Source organism: Dermacentor albipictus, chromosome 8 (assembly GCF_038994185.2).
Source record: "Dermacentor albipictus isolate Rhodes 1998 colony chromosome 8, USDA_Dalb.pri_finalv2, whole genome shotgun sequence".
Taxonomy (NCBI): Eukaryota; Metazoa; Arthropoda; class Arachnida; order Ixodida; family Ixodidae; genus Dermacentor; species Dermacentor albipictus.
The window spans coordinates 124,850,978-124,872,774 of NC_091828.1; the positions used below are offsets into that span (position 1 = coordinate 124,850,978).

Genomic DNA, 21,797 nt, shown 5'->3' on the forward strand with positions numbered 1-21,797 from the left:
ACAGTCTGACTAGTTCAACTGGAGTACTTCAGGTGCCGATTTGCTTACAAAGGTGCCCAAGATTACGGCTAATGTTCTCGAACACAGCGCTGCAGGGTGCAAAGAAAGTTAACGCCACAGTATTTGCGAATAATTGTCTCGGGCTGCATAATATCTTTCTCAATCGTGTGCCCGTCTTGGTATACCTATCTCTAGACCTGAGCCAGTAACACAATAAATATTAGTTTATTTTTCTTGAAGCACGCAGTTCAATCTCTCTGAAGAGAAAATGTAGATGGATATGCAAAGCAAGAAATAGCGATAAATAACAGAAGAAAGAAAGCTTAACAGAAGGTTTCATATCGGTAATGGCAGTCAACTAAAGTAAGAGTAGTACTTGTGTTGCCACAACTGTCCTGGTGCGTCCTGCTCCAGTCCTTGTGCACGGAAACCGTGCTTTATGCAACTTGAACTTGAGAACCGTCAAATGGCTGCCGCTGCACTGAGTGACGGGAAAGCCGTGCTACTCCGACTCCGTATTGAAGTTAAAGTAGCCCTGCGACTGTTCCAGGATTTCGTCGAGCTTGCTCACGATCGCCGAAAACGTTGGCCTGCAGATGGGGATGGCGTTCCAGCATGAAGTCATCAGGTCGTACCTGGAATGAAGCCGCGAAATCGATATTGAAACGGGAACGATCACACTGGCAAAATAAGCACAGGCCCCTTGAGCACAAGCATAAGTGACACAGAATGCAAAGTTGGAATAGTCGTTAGGCTGTCAACATCAGTTGCAGCTGACAGCCCTCTCGACTGGGCCTGCAACATTTCCGAAAATGTTGAGCGGGAGCAACAGAATAGGTGGTTTTATTTTTCCTGTTTCTCTTTCACAACATGTTGAGAACTTATAGCTTCGGTTATACCAGCAATGAAAAATAATTCTTACATTCGATAATTGCGCAGATGCCCGAAAGCGTGTCGTCTGCTGTATTTTTTGGCCTCGACAGACCTCTGTGCAACATTCACGAAAATTCTTCACTACCATATCGCTGTCATGGGGAACCGGTAAAGCACGTAAAAGCTCGATTGCCAAGTTGAGCCTTCATGAACTACAAAGGCATCAGTTAACTTTACCATCGCTGAAAAGGAATTTGGTCCCTCTTGTTACCTCCAGCCTTTCGCGAAGGGAACCAAATCTCTTCCCATCAAGAGAAATGTTTCTTTGAGTCTTAGTAGTTAATTCACTTCAGGGTGGGGCATTCGCAAGCCATATACACACAACGCGCAAACGAAAGGCAAGCTTCGCAGCTACGAGTCTGCTCCTACAACACTGTTGTGAGCACAGTTTGATCCAGCGCGCCCAGTTTTAGTAGTCGGCGAGCAGTGGGGCTAGTTTCGGTATTGGCAACAAAGTGTCGCCATGACACTGGTAGCCAAAGGAAAATTCGATAACTTTTGCACGTGTGGCTCTATCTTTTCAACCTATATAGCAGTAAAGCGAAGTGATGCAATTGCGTGTAGAAATATGTGCTTTTGGCTATTTTCCTTTTCGGCGTCTTATATCTTTATTTGGTCGTTTCAGTTGTTGCTCCAAGGGGCGGCGCATTCTCTCTTATCACTTCGGCTGCCATTATGTTCGTCTGCTCCTGCCGCTTTCTGGGGACGTGCACGTTTTTTCGTATGGTCTGCAGTTTAATATTTCCTTTCTGTGTCCCCGGAACGGTCCAGCAATGTCGTAAACTGTGAGGAAATGGCACAAGGCATGCTGCGCGGCTGTGTCGTGTTACGACTCGGGGAGGAATGGCAGGGCGAAATTTTTCCCGTCTCCAGATGGACTAGCGGTAAGCACTTTTTTCTGCAGTCGTTATGAAGAAACAAGCGCTATCCTTATCAAAACAGCTATAGAACGAAACGAAAGGTCTTCCACACTTGTTTTCAAGTGAATATCTTTCTTTAGTTTGGCGCGGCGCATTTCGCTGCCGTTTTGTAAGAAACTGAAGCTACTTGTTGAAAGTTTCACATGGGCCGACTGATGCTAGCTGACGGGCAAACGGGAATGTCGCTTTCATATACGTTATCGCTTGCTCTTGATTTTTTTTCATGAGTACAATACTTGTAATTTATATTTGTCGAAGATATTTGAATGCTTGCTGCACAAACTGGCTCCGCTAGAGGGCATTCCGGGGACCAGTTTTTTGTTGTGACATTATCCCCTTTGAATGTTCATGAACATGGTAGAAGCAAAAAAAGATTACGCAGCAGTCAACGTTTACGTTTTGAATTACAAGAAGTTCCATTTACCTGCACGAAGACTGAGCTGCACTTCTTTTTAACCTGTGCCTTGGACAACAGAACGTTTTCGCCGTTCTCAACTCGTGCTCTCAACTTTGGTTTCGCTTTTAGGTGCTCTTTAATCATGACCACGCGGTATAGATCTGACTTATGGCGAAATTACGCTAATGGGGGAGTCCTGGCGGGCCTGACATGGGAGCAGAATGTAACAACCGCTACCATCTGTGTGCGGACTTCACATAAAGGGACTACGCCGACCCGGTCAAAAGACTTCTGTTGGGAGCGGAAGAGCCATCCCTGGTCGATGGAGGTAAAGAAAAAAAGTTATTAGTGATTGCGAACCTGCGCTTCCGTAGTTCATTATTTTCGTAGAGAAACCACTTGACAGGGTACGGCGCAAGTGCTATGAGCACGGTGAGCGCTGCCTTTTCCACGTCGTCTGCTACGGCGCCGGGAGCCATGGGACGTTACGCAGCGAAATTTGCTCCGCGTGTGCCAAGAAACCGCGTGCTTATCAGTTTCTCTTTATCGCTTGCTCGTCTGCGGTGTGCGATGTTACAGATTACAAGCTAAACTTAAACGCCGAAGAGTTTTCGCTGACAAAGACCGAATTCACGTTCGTGAAACGTCGCGCTGCACTTGACGCTACCGTGTGCGATGCGGCAAAGCCAGTTCCTGCCCCGCGCTGCCGCGTTCTACCGGTTTTGTTTGCCACATTATAGCAGAAAATTATTCTGGAACAAAAATTCCAGTGTTCAGTTTTCCAGCACCTTTAAACTATTGGTAGTTTTCCTCGTACGGGCACCTTGCAGAAAAGTGAAGCCGAGTAAAACGCTCAATTACCGAATCCTTTACAAGAGTAATAAAAAAATTTCATCGATCAAGAAAACTGTCTCTAGAAAGCTGATGCCTATTATTCTCAGCCAGCTATTGAGAAACCAGCACTGCTTAAGATGTTACATGAATGAATAGCAGCACTAAAACTTGGAACATCGTTTAAATTTTGGAGACATATTTCTACTTCAAATCCTCCAACCAAATATAATCACAATTGACCTGCATGGATTGAAAGTACCATTTTACGAAAACAGTTCTGTTTTTCATCGCATTTAAAAATGAACGGGCTTTCATACGTTTAACAATGAACGGACTTTTCATGTCGTGCTTCCATAAATGTGACGCGATGTCATACGGCACGCTTTTGTCGCCAATGGAATTCGCTTTACAATGGAACATGACACTCAAGCATAGACAGAACGCTGCGCTTGTCCTGTGTGCCTGTGTGTAGTGTTCCTTGACACAACGTGCTACGAGGCGAAAATTCGCCAACTGACCTCACAAGATGTTCTCATGATGTATCTAGCTTTACAAGTTCTGCGCTGCCGTAGCGAGGCCAACAGCGGATAATATACTCACCAGAGACCACGGGCATCATCATCGACTGAGAGATGACACACAAAGGTATCGCAAGTCAGCGAAGTTAAGGAACTGCCCAAATTACCCAGAAGGAAGCTCAAGAGAAGTTGATGCATCATGTGAGCCCAGACCAACTCTTGCAGTGTCAGGTGACGCTCCATTGTCGCAAGAGGAAGAGAAGGACAAGGATAAATGTCTGTCCGGAGCACGTAGGTGTGGTCGCGCAATTGTGTGGTGTGTACACTGTACTGAAAGATAAGCTAACAGTGTACTGTAAGAAATCTTTTCCTCTGCTAAGTGTCGCATAGACATGCTGCAGTAGTTCTACTATGCGTGACTTATGCTGCGCATAAGTGACATCAATCTGGATGGCGTTTCCCCTCGCGCATCAACAGAACCGTTGCCATGGCAGCACGCTTGACTCTGTTTCCTTTCTCACACCGGAGTTTGGCCTACCAAGCACCAGGGGAAAAAATGGCGCTCGTGTGAAGCAATTCTCGTTTACCCGGCCGGTATTACCACCTGGCATAGCCGTGGCGCAGCCACGCGCTCGCGTGTTCACCCTAACTTTGCTGATCGTTGTACGCCGGCGTGTTTTCAAATGTTTATTTATATGAGTCTGTTACGAATGTTATGAACATTCTCCAAACAATGACCCATAGGGCGTCCTGTATTCTGCTACGTCTGAAAGGTAGGCTACGTTTTCCAAACGAAACTGAAAGCTTTATATGTAGAAAGAAGACGCTTTAAAACTGTGCTGCCGTTTTCTTATAGTCGTCGCTTTTAGTATTGTATACTGCACAGCAGATAACTACATGTATAAGTTCTGATTTTTCTTATGTGTTTTTTCTTTAAGGTTTATTGGTCCACTTTTTCTTTGCTGAAGAAAGCTTGAAGAAGACCTTTTTCTTTCCTTTATTTTAATCTTCGCGGGTTTTCTCCTGGCCCTTACATCTCTGTTCTCGACTACGTGCTTCAATACAGTTCAAAGTTGACGCTCTGTCGCGCTCAGTACGTTTGCAACAAAGTCAATGTCGAAGCTTTGGCTGCAGCCTGAGCAATTACTCGTTCGATCACTGTTAATGACTTCAATCCTACGTCTTGCTGTTTTCTTTCTTTTTCTGGCTTTTCTTCTGCGCCGCGAAAGACTAGTGATTCGTGGAAGCGGTCAGAATTTGGCCCTTTCATGAACATTGTATTTGTGTATTGCAATTAAAATGTATGGTGCACCGTTTAAAACGATTATCATGAGACTTAGAACAACAGAAAGCTGAGCTAGTTGGTAAGGATTCATTATGCAAAAGAGAAGTGTAAGAGACAGACTATGGGACCATGAGATCAGACCATGAGACCATGAGACTATGAGATCATGAGACTATGGACATTTGTTTCATCTAGCCAGAAGTTGAACTACACACGCGGCAAACTGAACAAAAGTTTCCGAACTGACAAATTTATCGGCTGCTTTGGCTAGAAGTTCTACTTGCACACGATAGACGACCTACCCTTGGGGAGGAAATGCAGAAATGATAAGGCTAAAAGCAAAAACACTTGTGTACTTCGATTCGGATGCAGCTAAGAAACCCAGGTTGTCGAGATTATTCTGGAGTCCCCCACTAAAGTATGTCTTATGATTAGATCGTGATTTTGGCGTTTAAGATCCCCAGAATTTAATTTGATGGCCTCGCTTACTCTCGTCATCGTTAACTGTGCACTGCACGAACGAGCTGCGAATGAGACAGACCCCCAAAAGAAAAACGCGTGCTCTTACGTTTCCTGTGGACAACTGGCGGGCTTCTCTAAGCGGTGGCCTGTCGTCAGAAGGTCCAGCAGCTGGTGGTTGGCGACGCCAGGGTAAGGCGTGGCGCCCAGACTCGCCACTTCCCACAGGAGCACGCCGAAGGACCACCTAGACAGTAGGGGAAAGAGGCGAGCGGATTGCCGTTGCCGAAAACGATGCAGACCTGCCGTGTCTTTTACTTTGTTCTTCCTTATTTGCGTATCATTTCTGCGCAAAGTTGAAAGGGTAATACACTTTCACGAGCGGCAATATTGTCACCTACTCTGCAGTAGCTCGAACTTAAACTGTCAGGTGCAAGATGATCACAAAAGAAACGACAGTGTATAGCATGAAGCTACTGTAGTTTCCTGTGTAACTATGTGCTACTGTAACTTGGGCGACAACTTTTCCGTTCTGGCCTTTTCCTTTTTACAAAACCTAACATCTGCGCAGGTGCACGGAAGCAAGACGAGCGCGAGCTCCTCGCTATTTATTCAGCAAAAGTAGGGAGATAAAGAAAGGTAAAAAATGGAAACTGTGCGGGAGATATCAGTGGTAACAGTGTTGATCCCAACAGCCGGAAAACCTTGTCACAGCCGTAGTCTCTCTGATGGGCGCTTCATTGATGCGCGCACTGACACGCTTTATTTGAGAAAATAATACAAAGTAAGCCCGGCATTTATGTTTTTTGCTTTTGCTTTGGATTCGCATATCGCTGTGTATTATCAGTAAAACCCACAAGCGATAATAAAATTCGAATCAGTCTTGTTAACGTCGAAATCGGTGGCTAGTTAGATACAGATTAAATCGGTACTTAGCTCATTCGTTATCGAATAATGTATCTGCCAGTCAGTCAGTGAATTGGTTAGATAGTTGGAATTGGCGCCCAAGTTATGACTCCGCGATTTGCCTTTTTTTTTATTGTGGTGCGCTATCATCTCGAAGACTACGCTGCCCCCTTAGATGGTTTTGACGTACATAAATAAAGGCCATAATCAACCACAGAAGCCAACAGACGTCATGAGTCTTGTTGATGAAGAAAGGGGATGTGAGCCATGTGAAGAAATGCTATCTAAAGTGCACTGATGGAATAATACTCAATTTTTGACATTGTAATAAACATTTGTACGGTGTTAAAACCAACTCCACATGCTTCGATTACCGCCACATTGAAACTACTACCACGCGAGACGTCCGATTCTGTACTAGCTGTTACTTCCTTTACCACCAGTAACATTGTTGGCCGGATGATTCCCTTATCCTTAAACCTCCGAACATCTTAGCTTCTGACGAACATCCTGTCGACGAGTGTGAAAGTACGCGAACAGACACTTCTCACGCACACGTCGCTCATGGTGCTGAAGGTCATGTGGGAGAGCGACTCGAGTGCCATCCAGCGGGCCGGCAGGCGACCGGCGCCTTGCTTGCGGTACAGGCCTTCCTCGTACATGTCCCTAGAGAGGCCCAGGTCGGCGATCTTGGCATGGTGTTCGGTGACGAGCAGCACGTTGCGGGCAGCCAGGTCGCGGTGCACCACGCGCTTCGAGGACAGGAACTCCTGCAGTTCATGCAGAGCAGAACGGAGGCCAGCTTCAGACAGACAGACAGACAAATCAGCTATCAGCTCTACAAGCTTAACCTTTCCAGGGCCGCACTTTGAGCACGTGATCCCAAGTGCAATTGATTCACAAGACTCCGCGCTTGACTCGCACACAAATCCCTCACCATTCCTTGGGCGACTTGCCGTGCCAGCGACAGAAGATGCAGCAGTGACGGCACTTCTCCAAGATCTGAGAAAAAGAAAGCATGCACAACCTGTGAGAACTCTTACGAACACTGATGGCTAAAGTGCGCATCTAACTGACACCGGTCCTATTCCTTCCTTCTTCTTATGGACCATGCTCACAATCGCTGTGTGACCAATTCGAACTGACAGTGTGATGCCGCCCTACCACTGCCACCAGCAATGCCCGCCATGTGTGCTACCTGACGGTATACGTCTATGGGCTTTGACAAGTTATGTGTGCCAAACATAGCATGCAGAGCATGCGGTAATCACTGGATCGTTAGCAAGAGCCAAGGTTATCTGCAGCACGCTTTGAACGTTTTCAAATGAATGTTATGTTGCTGCATTTATTTTTACTCTTTGTCTACTTTGCTTCAATTTTGTGCAGATGAAAAGAAAATGCCTATTCATGCTTCAATGCTAGCGTAACAGTTAGAGCAAGTAAGTGGCGTCTTGACTTCATATACACAGCGCATAATAAACGAGGCTGATAGCCCGGTGACGTAAACCTTGCTTCAAAGGCATGTTCGCCGCAAATGCCCATTGTATAAACAATTCATGTTCCCAAAAATTGAAGTTCATAATCCGCTAGCTTGATTTATAGTTAGAACACACTGAAATAACAAAACGTAGTTATCAGTCCCACTTAAATAATGTATCTAACTGGTTACGGCTGTTGGAGACAGCTATATGCTTATATCAAAAAATCGTTTAAAGTCACACTGTGATAGGAACGTCAATAAATTCTGAATGTTTCTGGTAGATATTGTTGCGATGCTCTTTCAGTTGTTCATTTTAGCAACCACCTTTCCAGATCACGTAGCCTTGACCACATAGGCCTGACGTCATGACAACCGTCCGCACACCCAAGCGTCAAAACCATGTCAATAGCATTGCACGACACAGCGCAACTAGCATGTAGCCGTATAGCAAAGCTCAGTGGCTTACAAAGCATGGTATATTGAACCACCTTACGATCAATGGTTTCTTCTTAGAGTACGCAGTGAACTTGGAGGTCATGTAATGAATTGCATTTATTTTCCATAAACATACAATTTATGGGGGATTTAAGGAAAAAGTTACACACAGCAACTTGACGGGCCTTAAAACCCTGTCTGAGGGCAGCAGCAGTCGACACAGACACTGATTCAGTACCGACAGCAATAACAGTACATTACAATACAATACAATGTTGGCATCAACTTGTGCAGGCAAAAATAAAATTTCAATATACGAAGAAACACGGCAAAAGATCAAGCGATCCGCAGTTCACACATAAGGAAAAAAGCAGCAATTTGCAAAAAGCAGCATGAAAGAGCAAATTCGATCACCATCAAATTTCGCTGAAACAAACGCAAAACAGGACAGGAAGTGACATCGATATTATTGCGCATGAGTGTGTTTAACAGGCGTGGTAAGCGGTGATGTAGCATTTGAATAAGCGTAGCTGGTTCGAAGACGTGGCACATGCCATTGTCCGGGTGATCATGTGCTGTACTCTCTTCACATCTGGTATCCACTAATCTAGTCGCGTTCGATGACAGCCTTTGAGCAAAATATACTCAGTAGATAGCATGATCGTGATGTGCTCCGATTGCTGAACAAACCAAAAGTTCTGTAGTCTGTTCAACGTAATTGATGGGAGAAACAGCGACTACCAAAAATATGTGAGCTTATTTGTAAGATTTCTATCCTTTGGCTACACATATTACTTATGTGACACATCCAATAAGCCGAACTGAACTGAACACTGCTGACAACCTCCTGCACGATCAAATAGGCTTTGGTTTCTACAACTTTTCGTGACAGATTTCTGAAACGTACCTTCTGGAATTCCAGAGTCGGTGCTTGTTGTAGATATACTGAACAAACCTACATCAGCACTATCCGAGCCGTTTTCATGAGCCTGCATGAGCAATGATGAATATTGAACACAAGACAGTCTTTCAGGCGCGAACTGAGTTCGTGACTGCGATAACTTTATGCCAGACATCACAGTTTCATGCCAGGACAGAATAAGTCGAAGATTTGATAAGCTTTGTTCAATTGTAAATTTATGTAACATAATATTCCTCGTTCTAATGTTTACAATACTTCGAGGTCATGTGAGCATACACAATGTTGTGAAATCTACAAAATTAGCTGTGGCTATCCCTTTAAACGTTGCGTAGTAAAAACCAACTCTTTGACTAATGGGCATTTTGTTGGGTTAGCTTTTCGTCAATGCAATGATCACAAGGGCTGAGTGGGAAGGTGCCTGAGAGAATTAGAGAATGAACAAGTGAGTCACTTAATGGATGAGCGAACCGCGACACTTCGGAGCACCAAGCCTGAAAACTTTCCCGTAGAATCCGAATCACAAAAAAGCTGCACTCACGAAATGTCCGCCACCAGATGTACCTTCCCCTTTTCCGAGTCGGGCCCTGGTCCTTATGAGGTACGTCCTGAGGTCACCCAGTGGGCAGTACTCAACGACCAGCGCCAGCCTTGGACCCATCGTGCAGTAGGCTCGCATGCTGACCACGTTCGCGTGCTTACCCACAAGCTTGAGGAGTTCAATCTCTCGCCGAAGGTCCCTCCTCTCATCGGACGTCGGCAGGTCTGTGCAATAATGACACTCAGATTTTAATGACACAGAAGCCGTCACAGCTATGATACGCCATGACTGGTCTGCGAAATCACAGAGACTGAACAGCCCACACAACATATTTGAATTCATTTTGTAAGTGTCAATCATCATCAGCATCAGCAGCCTGGCTACGCCCACTGCAGGGCAAAGGCCTCTCCCATACCCCGGTCATGTGCTAATTGTGGCCATGTTGTCCCTGCAAACTTCTTAATCTCATCCGCCCACCTAACTTTCTGCCGCCCCCTGCTATGCTTCCCTTCTCTTGGAATCCAGTCCGTAACCCTTAATGACAAGTGTCATTAAGGGTTACGTCAAGCACTGCCCTAACTGGGGCTCGGTCACTACGTGAGACAGAATGCGCAAACGATATAAATGACCACAGGTTGTTTTTAATATAAGCTAGAAGGAGGCTCAGGGAACATGGAGGCATTGTAGTTAACCAGCCGTTGTTGCTCAGTGGCTATGGTGTTGGGCTGCTGAGCACGAGGTCGCGGGATCGAATCCCGGCCACGGCGGCCGCATTTCGATGAGGGCGAAAACACCCGTGTACGTAGATTTAGGTGCACGTTAAAGAACCCGAAGTGGTCGAAATTTCCGGAGTCGTCCACTACGGCGTGCCTCATAATCATAAAGTGATTTTGGCACGTAAAACCCAATAATTTAATTTTTTTTCATTGCAGTGATCCACAGTGGTCGAAAAGGAATGTTTCTGGCATCTACATTTAGAAAAGGTGACTTGTCTTCGTAAGGACAACATCTGCTTTCCTTGGCAGCCGTTTATGTAGCTCACTCCCCCGCCACCCACTGGGGAAGGAGAATAAGTGGGCGTGTAGGTAAAGCGAAGTGCAGCGCAGGATGATGCGCGTCGAAACAATCGAAAAAGATGGGTCCTACCTTTGAGCATCTTGACGGCGACCGTCTCGCGGAGCTTGCCGACCCAAACGTGAGCCCTGTGCACAACGCTGAAGGCGCCGCGGCCGATCTCCTCGTGCAGTTCGAGCGTCTCGAAGGGAATCTCGTACGTGTCCCAGGACCTGTGCAGCAGGCGGAAAGCGCTCCTGCGAAGCTGCAGGAACTCGAGCTCTGAATCGGCGGACTTCTTGGCGGCTGCTGGCGACGAACCCAGCTCCTGCAAGTGCGGGATCCCGATTATATGGCCGCGGAAGGCAGGATCGATCGATTCATTCATTCATTCATTCATTCATTCATTCATTCATTCATTCATTCATTCATTCATTCATTCGTGGGGTTTATCTCCCAATGTCCGAAAATAACACTGGGACTGGGAAAGACGTTGTAGGGTAGGGGATTCAGTGGATAAATTTTTACTTTCTGGGATTTTTAAAGTCCACCTAAATTTAACGTCAACCAATGTTTATGGAAGAAGCTTGCCGACCTAGCGAGCCTTGGTGGTGTTGTAGTCGATCGTTACTAAAAGATAAGCAACACATGTGAAAGGAAGTTACTAATTGGGTGTTAGTGCTGAGGGCCTACAAAAACTAATGGCAGGGTTCAACGTCCCGCAAGTGCAAAGTGAGTTACGAGGGGCGTCCAAGTGAAGGGCTCCGGTAACTTTTTATCCCTTCATGTTCTTTACCGCATACCCCAAAGCACAGTGCTGGCCATGTCCGAGTGTTCTTTTGCATTGCGCCTCCACCGGAATGTGGAGGCGCCTCCTCTGGGAATTGAGCAGGTGATGTAGCGCTCACCAGCTCGATGCCATAGCCACTGACGCCCCTCGTACTGCAAGAATCTTGGCTGAAATGGCCTCCGAAAACGTAAAAGGCGTAAAAGCGTAAAAAATAAACTGAATCTCAATGGAACGAGCAAAATTGGCAACGGAGCCAGCTGGGGCTTTGCTGAATCTGGAACGAACAACACCGAAGACTGCACAAAGATTATAACCACATATGCCTTTCTAATTCTTAAAGCGTATTTCACCCTGTTCGTTTCTGATACGTGAAGTGCGTAATATTGTTGTTACCGTGCCGTTGAAAATACGGTTTTTACTTTAAATGTAATATTTTCATTACTTTATATTCGTTTTATTGCTTATTTATTTCTGTTGAACGGAGATACGAAATGTAGCCAAAGTACTCTATATATCAATTTCTCCGCATCAACCGATGTGTGAGAGAACCCAGTAGAACGGAAAGAACAATTTACGCAAGATGCTCGCTAGAAGTTGCGCGAGATCCGACGTGCCAGTGAATGTACGCACCCATTGGGAGATTGCCTTTGGCGGGCGTCGCCGCTGATGGACGACGTACCGTGAGGCAGTCGCCGCGGCTACGGCCACGAATACCACGCAGGTCCCGAGGCTCCACAACAACACGGTGCTGTACCCTGCCTGCCCTGCATGTCCGAACATAAAAGTGGTCTTGCCAGGAGAAAAGCAGTGTACACGCATTAATTACTCTCATTCTGACTTGTACACCAGAACCACAGTGTCAGTTGTACTATTCTATATAGATATATAATACTTCCCTTGGTTTCACTTTATCTCAGGAGATACAGTGAAACCAAGGGGGGTATGTCGTAGGAGCCCACATAGTTGACTACACATACGCTGACTGGCTGGAGCTGTCCGAGTGCATGTCCAGAAACGGAGACAGGCAGTACCGAATGCTGAGTGGGTTGGTGTACCATACTGACGAAGTACAGGGCGACAAACAAGAGACGAGAAAGCGTTCGCGTCGTGCTTGTTTCTCGTCCTTTGCTTATCGCGACATTTCATTGTCAATAGGCAGAATTTAATAAATATGTATATATTTCATTTCAGAAGACCTCCCGAGTTTCAGCAACTTTCAGTAAACATCGTCGAGACAGTGCTCCCTTCTATTGACGTGCGCATTTTCAACACTTAGGAGTAACGTATTTGCCGCGCTATAGGACTGTATTGGCCAGTAATAAAGTGCTGCGATGACGCAGCGAGAAACTTACGGATATCAATCGGCATGTTAATAAAAGGGTGTAACATCACGACGCTGCTAACTGAAAGTGGTTGAAATTCGGGCGGCTTTTGAAAGATGATTTTCAAGGAATTCTGCCCATCGAGTTACGGTCGGGCATTGACGTGAAGTTCTACGCATGTTCGCACGGTGAATGTTAAAAACTCCTGGATATGAGACGGAGACAGGCGACCCTAGCCAGTCTCTTTTTTGTGGGTACCGCTCCAGCCAATCAGCCGCTGCCGAAATGGGCAGTCCTCGAGGTGGAATCTTACAGAATAATCGACCAGTAGTTATGTCCGCCTGGCTCTAACCTTTTTTGTATGTATAGCTTTTCATTATTTACTTGTTTTGTTTATATATTGTATCCTCAAGGCTTATATTGTACTAGAAAAAAATGGGTTGTAATAAGATACTTAAGAAAGATGCGAAATTGCACAAGAGAACGGAACGAGAAAATAGAAATGTCATCAAATAAACAACTTGCAACTGCATTAGTGCATTACACGCGCAAATAAATCAACATAAAAGAAAATGTCAAATGATCATATTCGCGCACAAGAAGCCGTAGTTATTTAGATTACGCTGGCGAGTAATATGCGGAAACGCTCAGCTACGGTGGTGCTGACTATAACGAGACAGAAAAGCAGCTCCATTCATGGCATCGTTTAAGAACGAAGGGAATGGGAATAAGTGACGGTGCTATGACGCAGTACGCTAGCTCTGAGCACGTGTTCTAGACACCGTGACGGGCGAAATTCGAAAACACCCGTGTACTTAGATTTAGGTGCACATTAAAGAACCCCGGGTGGTCGAAATTTCTGGAGTCCTCCACTACGGCGTGCCTCATAATCATAAAGTGGTTTCGGCACGTAAGACCCCATAATTTAACTTTTCTTAGACACCGTGATGGGGGAGGAGCGGGTCTGATCCAACATGCAACGAAGTTGCCAGACAAGCATAATGGTTGTACAGGCATGCTCAAGGTGGCTACTTTTGAGGGCTGTGAAATTCAAAACCGGCAGCAGTGGGAGACCCTGCTGCTCAGAGGTCTGGGACGTGCTAGCCGAAGCAGTCGCTGACACCCAGGGGATCTCGGCCGTCTGCCAGGTGGAGGGAGGCCGCGTCCGCCCTTGCGGTTGCTGGCACCAATAAAAGATTACTCTCTCTCTCTTTCTCTCTCTTTCTCTCTCTTTCTCTCTCTCTCTCGTTAAAACACACACGCACACACACTTACTGCTGTACTTGGTGATCGCCGGCTGCCCCAGACCTGCAGGGCTCTCTGCCTGCACCAGCACACGGTAGAGGGCGCCATCCAGGATCTCCGACACACTCAGCTGCTGTGTCTCCTGGCCATGCCGAATCACAGAAGCGAGCCGATGAGAAAAATATCGATCGATCAACCAATCGATCAATGAATCAATCACTCAATCAATCAACCAAGTCTTAATTTGACATTCTAGGTAAGCATGTAGGGACCAAAGGAAAAAATTCCGGGAAAAAACGACTTGCCTTGACAATATAGACACATTAAACACGTAAACACAGGAGACACATCATGATGCCACTTATTTATTAAATCGTGAAAGAAGAACAAAGTAAGGGAAATACAATAGGGTGCGAAATTGAAGCCTGACGAACTTGGCGTGCAAGGCATGCCAGTACGCTGCAAGGCATGACAAAAAGTGATAACTGGACGCGTCCGTGTGAAAGAACGTCGCTGATGAGCAAAGGAAAAAAGAGAAAGTAGAGCAGAATGGGGAAAGAAAAAAATACTGGGGTGAATGAAGGAAGAACCGAGGTAATACAATCCATTATGACATGCACAAAATTAAGAGAGGAAAAAGATACGAAAAGAAGAACCTAGTGAAACAAGGAACGAGAGAGGGAAATTCCGGATGAAGAAAGGAAATAACAGGAGATCACGGAATGAAATATACTCAAGAAAGAAAATAATAATAATGATAATAATAATATTTGGGGTTTTACGTGCTAAAACCACTTTCTGATTATGAGGCACGCCGTAGGGGAGGACTCCGGAAATTTTGACCACCTGGGGTTCTTTAACGTGCACCTAAATCTAAGCACACGGGTGTTTTCGCATTTCGCCCAAGAAAGAAAAGGTTGAATGCTCCTTTGAATGAATAAAGAATGTAGTGGAAGGAGGCATCCATAATGCAAGAAAAATTAAAGGGGATAAGGAAAGACAGGAGTGAATGAATACTTTATTGATTGATGACAAAAATGCAGACCAGGAGGAATAACACCATGAATGGCAGAAAAAAGAAATAATAGCCTATATGATGAAGTAACGAAAAGAGGAATGAAAGAAACAAAATGACAGAGTAAAGAAATTGAAGAAGGAACGAGGAATGAGAAGACAAAACGAAACAAGCGTGGAAAAAAAAGGAAGGTAGAGAGAAGGAAGGAAGAAAAAAACGAAAAAAGTAAGAAAGAAGACATAACAATAATAAGGATCATAATAAAATAAAAGGCTGACTTAACAAAAGCAAAAGGAGGAAATCTCGCTTACGGCACCCACGGTGCGCCTGATCCTGCGCGTTGGCTTCTCCTGGATGTCGAAGATCGAGCGCTCCTCCTCGATGGTCACCTGGTAGCCGAGTACGCGGTTCTCCTCCGAGGCGTACGCCGGCGGTGACCAGGCGATCCGGAGGCCACGACTGGGGGGCGCCACCCAAGTGGACGATGGACGCTGGACCTCGAGCACCTTCAGTTCGCTGGGGGGTCCGGGAGCTGGGAGGGGAAGGACAACCCAGTGAGACCCCACCAGACACGAACGTCGCGGTCAGTAATGATTCTCGATCACCGCGCAAAGAGGTGGCACGTGAGGAACGATGGTGCACTGGTGATTTAAGGTTTGCTCAGAAAACGCGCGTTTATTAAGCGCAATCCTGTGCTCTACGCATGCGCCACTCTACAGCACTCTTATCATTGTCAAGAGAATGTTGTCCAAGTCAGGCTGTCGGCCGAAGCGCGAGTGGTTTAAGTTGTGAAATTTCACTCTCTTCGTTTACTCGTACATTAGGTGGGAACCAACGTTAACTGAACACGTGTTACAGGGTACAAACGATGAATTATTTTCAATAAAGCTTCGCTTCCAAACGTATCAAAACGTTTTGCACTAGGCAACGTTCAAGCCAAGCCGGGAATGCCACATCTGAGGGTGCGATATTGTCAAATTCGCAATCTTTTTTGTCACCTTTGAATGGCTCACATTACGGTTACACCCTCTCTAATTGGGTCAAAATGGGGACGTGGCGGGAACTTCACAAAATGAGAGAAGTTGAAACTGTCAGGAATATCACCCCCATTGTCCCTCGGTGTGCCTCGGTGTCGCATTTCAGAAACTCCCATAAACGGGGCCAGCGGGTTTTACTTGGTAAGCGACATAGCGAGAAAACTCCATAGCTGTTTCGATGGCCTCTGAGATTGCGCGATGCCAACGCGCGTCACGAGATCTCGAAGGTCACGCAGTTGCTCACCGCAGAGGCTGAAGTTGAACTGGTAGCAGTCCAGGCAGCTGGGCGTCTTGAACCACACAGTGACGGCGCCACCGGCCAGTTTCTCCGTGGTGTCTGTGCTTCGCAGGACCACCGTGTAGTTGGTGTCAAAACTGAGTCCACGCATGTCGTAGTGGAAAACGTCGTACGGCTGCAGTGCAGCAAGGAATAAACGCCCCCGAAAATAGGTGTGAAAATTATTCTGGGTACCCGAGGGCATCGATTTTAGTAACAACCACGCGTAGGAGAGAGAGAGCTTTCTATTTAAAAGCAGGTAAGCTTGCTGCTGTGGCAATATTCGCCTACATCATACTCCGTAAGGAAAGGAGAAAGGCGCTAGAAGGAGAAAGGCAGGGGAACGAAAAAAATAACAATACTAGATATTTTTATTCCACTTTTAGGTCCGGCTTGTCGTCTTGGTTTGACTGTTACGAGGTAAATTCGACATAAACATTAAAGAAACCACGTGGCTGAATGGCCTTCTTTTATTTAATCTAAATGTAATAATGGCTATGGAGAGTTAAATTTGTGTGTATATCTTCATCGCTAAAGAGAGATTAAAGTTTCCAGCAAAGGCGAGAGCAGAAGTAGCGTGGAAAGAAAGACACGCGATAGGGAAAAATGAGCACTTGCTACTTAGCTTGTCTTGAAAAAAACGCCGACCATGAGCACTCATGCGCATGCACTGACATCAGAATGTTGTACTCAAATAACTGTCACGTCACGTGAGAAGTTGCGATAGCAGACACGTGTTTTCGTCACTCATAACTGCCTTGGTGCAAGTGGCAGCACTAGTCTGAAGACACTAAATACAAGCGCAACATAACTTTATTCGACTGTGAGGCTTACAGCGCGTGAAAAGACATGGACGAAAGGAAGACGTGACACACACAGGTGCTAACTTGCAACAATCTTTATTTCGAGCAAAGGACCCATACATATATACAACTTTTACAGTTATATATACAGTTAGCTCCTGTGTGTGTCAGGTCTTCCTTTCGCCCTTGTCTTTTCACGCGCTATAAGCCTCACGATGGCTTACCAACAAGCCAAAATCACTGCATTAGAGCGTTATTCGGCTGGTTACTGCCGCGCTCCGACTTGGTTTGCGGTGGCGCGGAGCCCTGTGGACATTGAAGCCAGAGAAAGTCTGCCTGAGCCTAACGTTCGGCTGCTCGCACAGAAATTCGAGCAGGCACGTGATCGGAATCCAATCCAATCTCGGTAGCGCCTCCAAGCGCCCTGAGCGTGAGCGCGACGCCCTGAATTAACCAGGCGAATGTTTTATTGCGATAGCAATTAAATGGACACTGCAGGCGCATTTCTGCCGTCGCCGTCGCCGTGATGTCCATAGAAAGCGAGGAGGAAAGCGGGGAGGAAACGCGTCGTCTTCCCTCCCGCGCGAGGCACCGGGGGCAGGTGTGGGACCCTGGTGGGAAAGGGGGCGGGCATTTTACTTTGGCGGCTGCTGCGCACGGCTCCAAAGTTCGGGCGTCTTGAAAGCGATCTGCGACATGGGCAAAGTGTGTGGTCGCGTGGGCCTCATCTTCAAAGCAATCTGAGATGTGGACGCCGAGCGCTGGCAGCTTCGCATGCGCTGTGCTTTCCGCGCTTAGTTCGCGTTGAAGCGAGAGGTAGCACCGCTCGCTGCTGCTGCCGCGCTTCCTCACTCCAGCGTTTTGACAGCGAGTTTTCATGGTCATCGAGATGTATTCATGTTTACCTGTGTGCGCGTGGCACTGTGCTTACTCAGTTAGTAAGCGAATGTTTACAAGTCCATACGGCCCTTTGTATTTGTTATCGCAATCGATGCTACGCCTTCCGGTAGAAACTGCGACTTTTTCATGCCATCGATTTCGACAAGGCCAATGTAAACGGCCCTGCTAGAGCGCTCTTGGGCAATTTAAAGCGACTAGTCGAATGTGCTATGGTACTTAACTGAATGTACTTAATTTACTCAATGTACTTAACACTGACAAAACCCAGCGTGGTTTTGTCAGTCTTGCGTCATATATGTCAAACTATCTAATGCGTTCGAGGCTTTTTATCACGGAAAAGGTTTTCTATTTTTTTCTAAGATACGTTTTTTTTTGGTTTCTTCAGAATGAAATGTAATTCTTTTAGCGATATGCTGCTTTCGAGACACGAATAGACGGTTTAAAACTTCGTGATGTTAGGAGCAGCTAATGTGAAAACTTCACGATGTTGTCGGCCACGTGCCTATCCTTTCAATGCCTTTTCTGTCTTATCAACACTGTGCGCGCGAGAATAAACATTTCCTGCTTTCCAAAAATGTAATTCATGAGTCCAGCTTGGCGCAGCTTTTTCCGTTTTGTGGAAACTAAAAATAATTACATTGTAAAGAAATCAATATGCCGCCGTAACTACGGCCTGCGTTTGACGCGTACGGTGATCTACTTATTAAGCAACTGTGGCTACTGCCCTCCCTTCCAATTTGTCTGGAATTCAAGAACAGGTATGTGCTGTAGGGACGTCTTAGATGCGTTGGCCAGCGTTCCTGAATGTGCCACCATTTGTTTGACATTCATTAATCAATAAAAGAATACGGTCTTTAGAATTACTTAAGTAAAAGTAGGGCTAGGCAACAACAAAAGAATAAGACCTGCCACTGGAAGAGCCGCACACACCTGCGGCGCAAAGAAACGACTCTTTTCGTGGTCCTTGCATACAAACGAGTTAGCTTGACCAAGCATACGAGTGTATTCTCCCAGCCTGATGCATGTTTAGGTTTCCTTTCGTTTGTACCAGGCTTAACGTTGTCATGGTAACGTTTTTAGTCGAACGCGCGCACATAGATACGTAAAGAAGAGTAGCAACCTTTCAGTAGAGACACTTTTGCTATACACAAAGGCCTCAGGTCTTTCCATCTAGTATAGATTGCTAAGTCTATATTAGATATATCTAACGCATATTGCTGAAGTCGCAATGTGGGACGCCTCAAAAAGGAATAATTTGCTTCGGTGCCTAACCACACCTTCATACACCATTTACGTCATGACGTACGCAAGAACATGTGAATATTGGAGATATAGGACAGGTGGAGTGTCTTTATTGGTATTTAAACGCGTAAGAAAAAGCACCTGCTAACTTGAGCACAGGATAACTCTTTTTCTTGGCAAAGTGTCGTCGCTATTACTTAAACGGGACAACAAAAGAGCCGCTACGATAGAATTTAAGACGAAGCACTTTGAGAACAGTTGACTGTCAGAGATTTCCCACAGGAAGTTCTTAGGTCGCTGCCGCCGATCGGGCGGTGGCATCTTTGCAGTCGGTAACCGGTAGCGCAGAATTTCTTCTTAAAGCGGGCATCTCCTCTCAAAGCCCCTTATTGTGGAGAAGCACGCTTTGCAGATCCACATTTTCCATCGGGCTACACGCACGTGCACACGACATGGAAAACGCGAGTGAACAGCACGCGCTTGAACTTGCCACCTTCGTTCGATTTTTTTTTTTCATTTCTCGCAAGGCTTAGAGAAGGACGCGAACTGCTCCCAAAACAGTAGTCTGTGAGCGTGACTCCGAAAGACGTACCTTCGAAAGTATAAAATGAGAAGGCGGGACATTCCACTTGTCCGGCAGGAGGTCAAGAGCGTAGTTGCACGAAGGATCTGGAGGAAACGAACACACAATCCTAATATTACATAGAGAGGGCTAGGCGAAGGTTTTAAAGGAATGTAATGTCTACCAAATATAAAGGTAAGGTGTGTTCGCCACTTAACGAAAAAAAAAAGATAGTTTTCATAATATGCACCTCGTGGTGTAGAAGCAGAAGACCCCCCAAAAAATATCCTTATTTTTAATCTGGTAAACGTCTTCAAAAATATGGTACTACACCAGTCATCAATGCCATATGTTCTTGTCGCAAAACCAGGAAATATCAGAGGTTTCAAAGGATGGTTCCGCAAACGCAATTCCAAACCCCGGTTTTGTTGTTACTGTTCCTTTTTTAACAAATTTTATTGATTTATTGGAAATGAGCACATTGTATGGAAACATACGGAACGGGGTCCCTTAGCTCACGGCTTATTTGGCACCTCCTTGTGAATGGTACATAAGAAATATACTGAAGGAGTAATTGCGGATCATATGGGGGGGGGGGTGCATTCTTTTGAAAACTTACAGAATAGAACTGTATTGTTTTTGTTGTAGTTGTTTGTTGTACGTTACCTGATCTGTAGCCTTCTCCCGGAACAAAAAATTACACATCGCTGGCTTACACGTGACATACAACATCGTTTACGCCATATTAAAACGCCTATCCTAGGTTACACGGCGAGGCTGGAGCTATGCGGGCTACTGCAGAAAGGCAGATTTTCACCATGACAGCAGTCCACCAACGCAGTGGCCCCTGGAGATTATAGTTGCCTCACAGCTGGTACGGTGAGCACACTTCGCCTAATTTCCATCTACAAGCCCCAGCTGTGTAACTATCCCGAAAATCCCCGTGCTTCTTGTACTACCTGGAGTGTTTCTTTAGCTGCTTTTCTTCTCGCAAAGAGGGCAGACTCATTCAGTTTACAACCATGCTGCTACGTGACAGCTGCGTGCATGGTAATCGTTTTGAGAGTAATGTTCATCAAAGGCCTACTGGGCTTCGTATTCGCATCACGCTGGCTTCGGGCCAGCTTTTGTAATGCAGAGGCGCTATCGCCGTTCCGACGCTTACACTTGTCGCCCGTTGACCACGTGAGCCGAGAGACGATGAAGTGGCCGTCCGGCGTCGATTTGGACACGGCGACGTTCAGTGGTTCACCCGGTATAGCGACATCTGCGATAAAAGTAGACTCGTGGGAAAAACGACACGATGACGTAACAAAGAAAATTGTTAGAAAAATGTATCTCATTTGTGAAATGTTCCCTACTACTGTATTTTCTTGTTTTACTTCAGCTATATAGGTTTTGTGTGATTTTGCAGTATAAAAAAGAACAGCTGCCATAGAAGTGTTTTTTCCCTGATAACAATCGGTAGGGACCCTTTAACAAATTTGTTGGGTCCCAAAAGTGTGTACTTTGCAATTGTATACGTTGATTATGTTAAATAAACTTTCAAACTTTCAAACTTAAAAAAAAAACTCACTGAAGGACAGCTCCGCAAGCGCTCCCTCGCAGGAAAAAGACAGGCTGTAACCCAAACACATAGTGTTGTGTATTTAATCAATGTCTTTGGGAATACACGTAAGCGTGAGGCCCTTTTAGATAACGAAATCGCTGAGAAATTCAGACACCTAAGTCCCACCTAACTTGTAGTATGCGCATTCTAGAATCTAACAACTCAGCACCGTGGAAATGGTCGCGAGTGCCCGGTTTTCGTAACAACGGTGCCCACTCGTAATCTTTTCTGAATGTGCCCTAGCTGCTTAGGAATATTGAGTACAAGAGACTCAGAGAGGCCAACCTAGGGCGTAATGTTTCAGGGTATCAAGCC

The 21,797-nt window shown here is 45.8% G+C and overlaps 1 protein-coding gene across 1 annotated transcript; it reads right to left on the reverse strand.

Annotated features, from left to right (window-relative positions):
- Positions 1-356: 356 nt before the first annotated feature.
- Positions 357-21,134, reverse strand: LOC135900727 (tyrosine-protein kinase receptor torso-like). Its single transcript, XM_065430268.2, has 13 exons — positions 21,039-21,134; positions 19,904-19,980; positions 16,334-16,502; positions 15,364-15,584; positions 14,068-14,179; positions 12,101-12,234; positions 10,774-11,008; positions 9,628-9,851; positions 9,075-9,156; positions 7,190-7,254; positions 6,808-7,022; positions 5,456-5,593; positions 357-635 (listed from the first exon to the last, which is right to left on the reverse strand). The coding sequence occupies exons 3-13, from the start codon at positions 16,476-16,478 to the stop codon at positions 503-505; spliced, it is 1,704 nt and encodes a 567-aa protein (XP_065286340.2). The 5' UTR covers positions 16,479-16,502; positions 19,904-19,980; positions 21,039-21,134; the 3' UTR covers positions 357-502.
- Between the last annotated feature and the right edge of the window lie 663 nt (positions 21,135-21,797).

Bases quoted from the DNA above. Each gene is read 5' to 3' on its own strand.
- LOC135900727 (XM_065430268.2), bottom strand. From the start codon at position 16,478: ATGCGTGGACTCAGTTTTGACACCAACTACACGGTGGTCCTGCGAAGC. The intron at 9,157-9,627 runs GTGAGTGCAGCT...TTGCTCATGCAG, and splicing joins CATCTGGTGGCGGACATTTC to GCTCATGAAAACGGCTCGGA. The intron at 7,023-7,189 runs GTGAGGGATTTG...CATGAACTGCAG, and splicing joins GGCAAGTCGCCCAAGGAATG to GAGTTCCTGTCCTCGAAGCG.